Source organism: Dromiciops gliroides, chromosome 4, assembly GCF_019393635.1.
Source record: "Dromiciops gliroides isolate mDroGli1 chromosome 4, mDroGli1.pri, whole genome shotgun sequence".
NCBI classification, from domain to species: domain Eukaryota; kingdom Metazoa; phylum Chordata; class Mammalia; order Microbiotheria; family Microbiotheriidae; genus Dromiciops; species Dromiciops gliroides.
The window spans coordinates 350,840,603-350,852,401 of NC_057864.1; the positions used below are offsets into that span (position 1 = coordinate 350,840,603).

Sequence of the window (11,799 nt, forward strand, 5' to 3'; positions counted from 1 at the left end):
ATAATAGAATAAATATCATGGGGAAGGGAATAGGATGGAAGGGAAACAGTTAACAATAGTAATCATGAAAAAGAGAAAAGGGGGGAAAATTGTACAAAAAATATTTATAGCAACTCTTGGTGGAGGCTAAGAATTGAGAATCAAGGGAATGTCCATCAATTGAGGAAGGATGGAAGAAGCTGTGCTATGCTATATGATTGTGGTGGAATGGTCTTGTGCTAGAGGAAATGACAAACAGGATGATCCCAGAAAAACCTGGAAAGACTCATGAACTGATGTATAGTGAAGTGAGCAGAGCTGGGAGGACATTGTGTGGAGTGACAGCAGTATTGTTCAATGAGCAATTGTGAATGACTTAACTACTCTCAGCAATGCAATGATCCAAGACAATCCCAAGAAACTAATGAGGAAGCTTACTGTGCACCCCTATAGAAAGAACTGATAAAAAGAACACTTGTGGATTGTACATATATAACCTGGTTGCAATCTTGTGGAGGGGGGAGGAAAGAGGGGGAGGGGGAGGGAGGGAAAAAAAATTTGGAACTCTAAATTTTGTGAAAATGAATGTTGAAAACTACCCTTACATGTAACTGGAAAAAATAAAATAAATGTTTGTTGCTAAAATAAATTTTTTGAAAAACTGTTCATTCCCATGTATATGGTAAGAATAGTCTAATCAGATGAGGTGTAATATTCTACAATCACCACTCTGCCAACCAACCAAGTGGCAGATGGCATCCTATGGCATGAAAGCACCACAATATTTCACTGATGAGTCCAGCAAAATACAGCACAAACATGGGCATTCTGTAAAGAAGGATCAGAGACCATCCGGGTGAGTGGGGACCATTGCCAGAATGTCTGTTTCATTGTGAGAGTGAAATTTTTCCCCTCGGCATTCCGGATGGTTTGAGCAGAATAAAAGAAAAGAGTATTCTCTTTGGAGTAAGGACCTGAGTCCAAAGCCCACCTCTCTCACAACTTGGGTGACCTTGAGCAAGTCTCTCTAGGCCTCTACTTTCTCATTTGTAAAATCAGCATACTGGACCAGCTGGTCTCCAATGTTCCTCCCAGCTCTTGGTCTATAAGATCAAGATCCAATGTCCTCCTAGAAAAGGGAAATCAGAATGATCAAAGGGATGGAGCTCTGGCCAGTGGAGGACAGACAACAAAGGTCAGGTAAATTTTAGTGAGTATGGTGAATACTTAACCAATTTGAGACTTTTTCCATCTGTAAAAAGAGGGGATTGGGTTAAATAACCTTTGAGGTCTGCTCCAGTTTTAATCTATGATTTTATGTATATATTAATCAGTCAGAAAGCATTTATTAAACACCAGACTGTTGAGAATACAAAGTCAAAATGAAACAATTCTTGCCGTGAGGAAGTGTATGTTCTATTCCATAACAATTACATCTGTTCAGTTTTAAATGAGCTCAGCTTTAAAAGGAGGTGCCTTCTTTACTCTTGTTATCTCTTCTAATGCCCAATAAAATGTTTTTCATAGTAGATACTTAACAAATACTTTTTAAAATGCATGAATAAATAAAACAAAATTGAGCAAGTAAGAGATGCTTCAGGGTCCAAATAATATAGTACTTTTGAAATTATTTGACCCATGAGTTTAGAAATCCTGCCCGGAAAATTAATTAATTAATATATGCACACTTGGGCAGCTGGATGGCACAGTACATAGAGCACTGGGCCTGGAATTGGGAAGACCTGAGTTCAAATCCAAACTCAGACAAGTCACTTAACCCTGTTTGCCTCAGTTTCCTCATCTGTCAAATGAGCTAGAGAAGGAAATGGCAAACCACTCCAGTATCTTCCAAGGAAACCTGAAATGCAGTCACAAAGAGTTAGACACAACCAAAATGACTGAATAACAATATACACACACGTAAAAGAAAGAGCCCCTGTGCAGGAGAGAGTTGAATTTCCCTGGTGAGACACAGCTGACAATCCATGGCAGTGGCTCAGAATCCTGCTGGACTTGTCATTTTTCCAGCCTGCTATTCTCTACTCCCTTGACTTTTCATCAAATGGAAGGTGGTGGATGCCAGATGGAGATTACATTGCCTCCTCCGACATAGATGTATGGGAGACCTCTCTAGGCCTTTTCCCTCACCTTTAAATGAGCAAGATGGACCAGATGACTCTGGGGGTCCCTTACAGCTCTAAATCTAGATCCTAAGACACCCTGGTCTTTTGCTCTTCCTGATTCTCTCACCCAAAGAAGACGGTGAAACGTCTTTGCTACAGCTTGTGCCTGGAATCGGCACCCTCTATGGGTTGATACATGTTAAGTAATAGTGATAATCACAGTTTCACAGCTGGCTGGCCACTTGCCAATTTCACAGTAAAGTAGCAAAATAATCCAAAAAATCTGCCTGCTCTTAAAATGACTACTTTTTCTAAATGAAATGACTAAAGAGAAAGGAAACAGGCTAATCACCAGAATAATCAAAACAGTCTCATTATGGGGCTCCCTGTGAGCTTTTGTTTGAATTCTCTAATGTAGTTTCTGGCATTAACTAGAATTTTAAGAAACTAAATAGGTCACATATGCACACAAATGGTTGGGTGACTCTCAATGTTCCCCAAGATTCTGCCTACCAGCCTATGTTTTAATTAAAAGGAAAATTGTCAGGAAGGGAGGACAGCCCAGCTCAGTGAGTTGGATATCACAGTTCCCAGAGTCTTTTTCATTTTGCTTTCATTTGTCAAAGGCATGAACTCACCAATGAGATGACCCCACATGAGAATACCACTCATTCCATTTTGAATTATCTCGGACTTTTTCATAGATAGGTTTGTCAAGAGAAAGATGTCATATTCTTGGAAGACCTCAACACTTCGTGAGCACTGAAATAGAATTTTTGACTAGAAAGATACTCTTCTGAGAGACTTCACAGTATGGTGAATAAAAGTTCGACCTGGACAGGGAGGAGTAGGAATGGTCAGGAAGACCTACTTTTTAAACTATTTCAGATACTTGCTGTGGGTGAATTACTTAACTGAAAAGTTTTGGTATCATCATGCCAGCACTTAGCACAGTGCCTAGCACATAGTAGGCACTTCATAAGTGTTTGTTGATTGACTTATCTATGAAACAGAAATTCATAATAGTTGCTACCTAGGATCCTAGATAAAGAACCGAAAGAGATCTCAGAAACCAATTAGTCTAACTCCCTCACTTTACAAACATGGAAACTAAGGAGCATTGAGGTAAAGTGACTTGTCCAAAGTCATACAGAGAGTAAACATCAGAGGAATGATATGAACCTGATGTGGAAAATCACACATAGCCTCTGACCTTGTCTGTCTCAAACAGACCCTGGCCTTACTGTGTTCCAGCTACAGCTGCAGACCCATAATCTCTGCCTTCTAACTTTGTATCAGATAGGCTCTGGTCTTGAGGTACCCCAGCTGCAAGAACAGGCCTCCCTTAACTACTAGGTACCACTATGCATCCTTTGTTCAGTGAATAACTGACCTCATCTTTGTTTGATAAACTTGCCATTATACCATGCCTACTTTTTTGTATATAACCAGGTGGGCTACAAGACTCAGGGCCCATTGTTGGAGGCTTGAAAACCCACTTTGGGCCCATGAGTAATAAACTCTCTCTCTCTCCACCTCAAGTACTTGTCTGAGTGTTTTCTGTGTCAATTGTGCCGTAACAAACCCAAGTACTGTAATTCTAATAAGAGGGAGGGAGAGAGAAAAGGAGAAGGAGAGGATGAGGAAGAGGGAGAGGGAGAGAGTGTCCAAAAAACTCTGACTCCAGATCTAGTATTCTTTCCATTGTACTAAGCCATTTAAAAGAGTTATGAGGATCAAATGGAATAATATATATAAAACTCTATGGAAAACTTAAAGGGCCACATAAATATCAGTCACTATTAGTTTCCTTTTGTTTCTGTCTAGCCACAGGTCTGTTCTTTGCTTAAGACCAGAACATTGTTTTGGGTACAGTTCTGGACAAAGAAGGTGAGGCAAGGCAGCTAGGTACCATGGTGGATAAAGTGCCAGACCTGGAGTTAAGAGGACCCAAGTTCAAATATAGCCTCAGACACTTAATAGTTGTGTGACCCTGGGCAAGTCACTTAATCTTGTTTGCTTCAGTTTTCCATTATCTCTGCCAAGAAAATCCCAAATCACCAATAGTCAGACATAACTAATTGAGTAAACAACAACTGGCCAGGATAAATGACTCTTTAACCGAATAATTCAAGATCCTCCATGACCTGGCTCCACCCTATTCTTCCAGGCTTCCTTCTTACAGCTCCCTTCCATGTTTCCTATGATCCAGCTGACTTGGGCTACTTATAATCCCCTAAATACTCACTGTACGTTCTCAGCTCTGAACACTTTGCTCTCTCTACTCTCCAAAATCCTACCCTTATGTAAGGTCCAGCCTAAGGTATATCTCCTCCCTGAAGTCTTCCTTGATTCCCTCAATCAGAAGAGATTTCCCACTCATTCCCCTTGTACTTTACCTACACATCAACTATTTAGACAAACAGAAGTAAGTAGAACAGAGATATTAAACTTTAGAGGTAGAAGAAAACTTAGAACTCATCTAACCCAGGCCATTCACTTTACTGATGAGGAAATCAAGGCCCAGAGATGTGACATGACTTTCCCAAAAATTACATTTATATTCTATAAAAGAATTGGGCCTAGAACCCTGGTCTCATAAGTCCTAGTTCAAAGTCATTTCCCACTATACCTTACTGCTTCAAGCATCTATTATGTTATTTGTTTTATCAATTTTTTTTTGTTTTATCAATTATTTATGACACACCCTAATGTTACCTTCAGGTTACTCAAAACTCGCTGGGTCCACTATTTGAAACCACTGCTCATTTCCCACTGGACCTCTTAAATTAAACACATGACATAATATTAAGGCAAAGGAATATTTACTTTAAAATAGTCTACAAACTCAAGAGCAAGACATTAAAAAGCAACAAGCAAAAAAGCAAAAAACAAAGCAACAAGCATTCAACTCGCACTTCCCAGTTTCTTCCTCCTATGTCTCTAATCCAGGATGGGTATGGGTTGTGATGTGTTAATACATGCTTTACAACCAGCTCTCAAAAAAATCTTTTTCTTAACCCAGACACACTTAAATTTAAGCTACAATTTTAACATTCTCACCATCACTTTCTAAAGTCTAGACTAGTTTTCTTTCATTCTTGAAGAGGACCAATGACATCACGAGAATAATGTCTTGACTTGTAAGTGAACTGGATTTAAGTAAGGCAACACTGCAAAGTTATCAATCTCACTCTCTATTTTTCAGGGCCATCTGGGTCAAGTGGCAAGATATAGGTCAAGACGATTTGAGAAGACCCCAGATGCAGTGAAAGATCTTGGCCTTTTTAAGCTACAGTCTTTCCCAGGTCTGTTTGTCTGAGGCAACACCCATTCAGTGATCTAACACTGGGTAAGAAATAAGGCAAGAAGTAGGGCCTGGTATGACTTTTTTTTTTTAAATCAAACTAAGAGGGGAAGACCTTTAGGGTTTCAGGCCAGAACATTGCTATTTACAATCACTCTGAGCCATCAAAACCCAAACAATGGCCAAATGAGGCTTAGGCCAAGACCTATTATAGGCCAATCAGTGAGAGCCAAAGGGTTTAAGGCAAGGTCAAGTAAGCTCCATTTGAATCCCAATGGGCTTTATCAAAGCCTGGTTTTCCAGAGCTCTATTTTAAGAAATCATAAATGAAATTTTGTCCCATGTAGTTTTATTTATGATTTCTTGAAATAGAGCTCTGGAAAAAGTCTAGACAATCAATAAAACAGTACATCAAGCCCTGATATTTAGTGTTTGCTCATTTCTGGGATGTAAATGCTAATACTGAAAATGGAACAATCAGCTTTTCCCATCCTAGCTTCAGTGCACTCCTGAGTACAAGTCCTTTTTTCCAGGAAAAGGTTATAAGCTAAGGAACAAAAAAGGGGTGTAATGACTCACTCATCAGATGAATACAGGAGTCCCACAATCTGCCAGGAAATGCAGTTTTGATGTCTAAATAATGTTGCATCCCAGCAAAAAAGCCAGTGAGTAGAGCTTCTGAGAGCAGGAACCCCAGCTGAGATATAACCATTGCTTCTTAGGACCAAAAGGGACTGCCACCTCACCAGTCAAAAGCCTTACACTGCAAAATTGAAGAGAAATCTTTTGTCAGTAGTAGCAAGTGGTATTAGAGTGACAAATATAGCAAAAAAAGGAAAATATCAGATGTTGGAGAGGATGTGGAAAAACGGATGCTAACCCACTGTTGGTGGAGTTGTGAATGGATCCAACCATTCTAGAGAACAATTTGGAACCATGCCCAAAAGGTTATAAAACTGTGCATACCCTTTGACCCAGCAATACGACTACTAGGTTTATATCCCAAAGACATCCACAAAAAGTGAAAAAGACCTATTTGTACAAAAATATTTATAGTAGCTCTTTTTGTGGTGGTTAAGAATTGGAAGTCAAAGGAATGCTCATCAATTAGGGAATGACTAAACAAGCTATGGTATACAATTGTGATGGATTATTATTGTGCAAAAGAAATGACAAGAAGGACAATTTCAGAAAGGCATGGAAAGACTCGTATGAGATGATGTATGGTGAAGTGAGTAGAACCAAGAGAATGTTGTGCATAGAGACAGCAATATTGTTTGATGCAGAACTATGAATAATTTCATTGTTCTCAGCAATACAATGATCCAAGACAATTCCAAAGGACTAAAACTGAAGTATATTATGCACCTCCAAAGAAAGGACTGATGTTGACTGAACATAGACTGAAGCTATTTTTCACTTTCTTTCATTTTTTTCTTTTATTCAAGTATTCTTATACAAAATGACTAATATGGTAATGTTTTACATAATTGCACATGTATAACCTATATCTGATTGCTTACCACCTCAGGGAGGAGGGAGGGGAAGGAGGGATAGAATTTGGAACTCAAAACTCTAAATAAAAGGAGTAGTAGGTGGGCATTAATATCTCTGCAGACTCCGTATGATTCTCTTGACTCCATTTTCACTTTCTTAGCAGTTCTCCCTCCTATTGATCTCTGCCACCTAAATCATCTTATATCTCATTTCTCAGCTTTATCTATTCATTTTATTGATGAGGAAACTGAGTCCCTGAAAGGGGACATGACTTTCCAAGATCTGCTATTCAGTGAAAGATCTGAGATTAAAATTCAAATCTCAGGGCAGCTAGGTGGCACAGTGGATAAAACACCAGCTCTGGATTCAGGAGGACCCTGAGTTCAAATTCGGCCTCAGACATTTGATACTTACTAGCTGTGTGACCCTGGGAAAGTCACTTAACCCTCACTGCCCCCCTCCAAAATCTCCTAATTCCTAAACTCAGTACTACTTCCCACTATACCTTGTACCACCTGACTATTGTTCCAGGGGCAATAATGGAGGGTCACTTCTCACCCTCTATTATACTGGAATAACATGTTTTATCACTTTTACAAAATCATAAGCTCTACCTCTATATCTTTTACAGTAATTGCTTCAGTCCTCTGCAATAGGTGCATAAAAAATGTTGGTTGAAATAAACTGAATTGAAAATAAATACTCTTACACATAGACCTTCCTGTCTATGATCTCCCTAAGTATAAAATAGCATGCAAAGCAAAGGATTTAAGGAGCAAACATAGCACAATCTTTGCAAATTGAAATCTGTCCAAGCAGTAAGAGCTATGGTATAGCTTTCTGCTTGGCCTATAAAGGATGTAAGGACCCCTTGGAAGTGGGTTTACAATGGATCCCCATTGTGCAGGATTTGGCTCACCTAGAACAGAAATGTGAACACATCAGGAAGAACTGTTAGGAGATTGGCACATGTTATTAAAAACATCTGGATCAAAGGGCACCACAGCAACCATATCACAATATTTAAAAAGCTGATTCCATTCCAGTTACATAGTTGAAATCTCCCACCCTCTGTTCTTTGACAACCATTTCTTCATACTTTGTCAATAATGACTCTTTGAACCACCCTTTCAAAGTAAACCTCTATAATAGTAATCAAAGATAGATTTTGACAGGGGTAGCTAGGTGGCACAGTAGATAAAGCACCAGCCATGGATTCAGGAGGACCTGAGTTCAAATCCAGCCTCAAACACTTGACACTTACTAGCTGTGTGACCCTGGGCAAGTCACTTAACCCTCGTTGCCCTGCAAAAAAACAAACAAGCCAAAAAAGAAAAAAGATAGAATTTGCCTTGTAACATGGAAGGAGAGGCTGGGTTTGGATATTTTGTGGCAATTTGTCGGTAAATAACATCTATTTATTCAGCAAATTCTGGGAAAGAAGAATCAGACAAACTGAAAACTATTTAAATGACAAATAATATCTGCAATTACTTTTTTTGTTCCTGATCAGTGATTTCATCATGGTAGGAAATTTCTGGTACAGTGACACAAATCAGCACCTCTCTTTAACTTACATTTTTTTAACTTACATTTTTTTAACTTACATTTTAAAGAGATCAAGAGCATTTGGGAGGTTATGTGACTCGTCCTTGGTCACAGTGCTTTGGATGTGTCAGAAATATGACTTGAACTCCAGCCTTCCAGACTCCAAGGCTGGACCTGTACTCACACTATCAATAATATTAAGCATTAGGATAGTTATTTAGCCTATGAGTTCAATGATATGGGGAATGACCCAGTGATCAAACTCTCCACCAGTGAACCTTCTCTGTAACTTTTGCTCTAAAAACACTAAGAAATCAAGTGATTTCTCCAGGGAGGCCCAGCCAATACAGATCAGAGCAGGACTGGAACTCAGGTCTTCTTAGCTCTGATGCTAGCTATCCATCCACTATGCCCCACTGCTTCTCAATAAAATTAATAATTCACCAACTGATCTGTAACCTAGTTGATGTACATATTCTAGTGATATATACTGGAACCCATCCTTGCCAGCTGATATTATGGAACCCTTGTCTGAGTTTTCCTGTGAGTTTATCACAGGGGTTCTGCCCAGAAACATAAGGGTCTTTCTTACTTTCTCTTGACATCATAAGAATATCAGTGGAGCACATGGGCTATCCATCTGTCATCCCTCATTTCAGCCCCATGTTCCTGTTCTATGTTCAGTCTATCTTTTTTTTCATTCACAAATTTTTCTGTCTTTTGCCACCTTTTTGTATACCCAGCACTTAGCAGAGTATCGGGCACATAGTAAATATTTAATACATTTTTATTGATTGAATGATACCCTCTGCATAATTCCTTATTTATAATGTGCTGCAGTCTGCTCACACCCATCAGTCTCTTTGTTATTGCTTTTTAGGTGACTTTCAATTTCAGTTCTTCAGAGACTACAATGCTCTATAACTTGCAAGAAAAAATTGGTATTTTAAAAATGAACTTTAAAAAGGTTGTGAGAGGTGAAGCATGACTTCTGGAGGGTCCTACCATGTAGGAAAGGCTCTGAGTATGGCAGCAGTAATAAACCAAATCTGTTTTCTGATAAACAATCCAGCTACTTATGGAGAGGCTTATCAACAGAAGGCTGGCCACCTGTTGTTGAGATTTTGTCAGTCATAGCAACCAATGAAATAAATTTTAATAGTCCTCTGTCCTGTTAAGGCCGCCTTCTGTTTCTGCAGCACTGGTGACAGAGTCTAGGGAAGGGAAATAATGAGTACTAAGAATCTCACAGTTGTCAGACCACCAATAAACTTTGATTTGACTGTTGGTACCCCAAATCTGAGATCCTTGTCCAATGACCAACAAGTGGACATACTGTTGGAAGAACTGAATCATATCAATCTTGACATTCTTGCTATAAACAAAACCAAAAGAAAAAAAGTAGCTAAATAAAAGAATGGTTTATAAAAGGCAAATAAAAGAGTTGACAGAAGGTGTTTTAACATATACCTACAGGCAACAAGAAACAACTTCATACTATATTTTGACACCATGAGACAAATTCGAATATTTGCAAAGAGGCTACCATTTAAATCATTGTATTTTTTTTGTGTGGGGTGAGGCAATTGGGGTTAAGTGACTTGCCCAAGGTCACACAGCTAGTAAGTGTTAAGTGTCTGAGGCCAGATTTGAACTCAGGTACTCCTGACTCCAGGGCCAGTGCTCTATCCACTGCGCCACCTAGCTGCCCCAAATCATTGTATCTTTTTGTTTGTTTGTTTGTTTTAGTGAGGCAATTGGGGGTTAAGTGACTTGCCCAGGGTCACACAGCTAGTAAGTGTTAAGTGTCTGAGGCTGGATTTGAACTCAGGTACTCCTGACTCCAGGGCCGTTGCTCTATCCACTGCACCACCTAGCTGCCCCTAAATCATTATATCTTATCAATGAATATTTGTTGCTGTGGATGAACTAGTAGATAATTAGTAACACTTTTCCAATACAAGTCAAAATATACAGTGATACTTGGCTATTTCAATTCAAAAGTGTGAAAAAGTGAGGACAAGGAGAAATACATGGGAAGTCACTGCTCAGGAAAGAGGAATAGGGAGGCAAAAGACATGTAGATTGAACTGATACCTCATGAAATTACATCATGAATGCATTTTCTAATGGTATTTCTCAACACCATGGCACTTTTTGAAAAAATTGATCATGTATTAGGGCTCAGAGATATTGCTAATAAATGTAAAAAGGCAAAAATGATAGATATAAATTTTAAAGACCATAATGCAATAAGAAGAGTAATCAATTCAGGGAGCACAATCAAAAGACATAGACCCAAATGGAGACTTAATAATTCAATCTGCTCTTTCTCTTCAGCAAGGTGGTCAAGTGGCGGGCACAGCATTGCACAGGTGCAGATCTTCGTGAAGACCCTGACCAGCAAGACCATCACTCTTGAGGTTGAACCCAGTGATACTATTGAGAATGTCAAAGCCAAAATCCAGGACAACAAAAATATCCCACCAGATCAACAACATCTGAGTGTTGCTGGAAAACAGCTAGAAGATGGCCAAACTCTCTGACTACAACATCCAGAAAGAGTCCACTCTGCACTTGGTGTTGCGTCTGCAGGGGGGCATCATCGAGCCTTCTCTTTGTCACCTGGCTCAGAAGTATAACTGTGACAAAATGATTTGCCACAAGCGTTATGTTCTCCTGCACCCCTGTGCTGTAAATTGCCTTAAGAAGAATTGTGGCCACACCAACAATCTGCGCCCCAAGAAGAAGGTCAAATAAAGACCAGCCTCAGGACCCGATTCTGGTTTGGCTCCCCTGACTGAAGTGCTCTTTAGTAGTATGCTGTAACAAGGCCTTGTTCCTGGTTTTAATGGGGCTGTGATATCAATAAAATCCCCTTTTGGTTGAGAAGCAGGGAAAAAAACAATTAAATCTTAAATAGTTAGTGGGTCAAAGAAAAAATAACAGAAACAATTGATAATTATGTAAAAGAAAATTATAATGATGAGACAACATAACTTTCTGGTATGCAGCTAAAGAAGTAAGAACACATCATTTAAAATATACATTAACAAAATAGAAAAGAGAGCATTGATGAACTGATTATACATTTTTAATTTAAAAGCCAAAATAAACACAAAATAGGACATTTCGAAAAATAAAAGAGAAATGGATACATTGGAAATCAAAAAGACTGTAGAAATGATGGTTCTTTGAGAAGACTAACAAAATTAATAAACTTTTTAGCCAATCTGATCAAAAAGAAGGGGGGAGTCAAATAAACAAAAGAGAAAATGAACAAATTGAAAATCATAGCAAAACACATTATGCACGTATTTGTATGTAGACAAAACTCAGAACATA

General features: G+C 38.9%; 1 protein-coding gene across 1 annotated transcript; it reads left to right on the forward strand.

The window, feature by feature from the left end:
* Positions 1 to 731: 731 nt before the first annotated feature.
* LOC122755115 (ubiquitin-60S ribosomal protein L40-like) lies at positions 732 to 11,322 on the forward strand. The gene is given in 5 exon segments (XM_044003476.1): positions 732 to 835; positions 1,039 to 1,174; positions 9,335 to 9,395; positions 10,795 to 10,996; positions 10,998 to 11,322. Coding segments are annotated over 5 exon segments (720 nt in total). The 3' UTR covers positions 11,215 to 11,322.
* Positions 11,323 to 11,799: the final 477 nt, after the last annotated feature.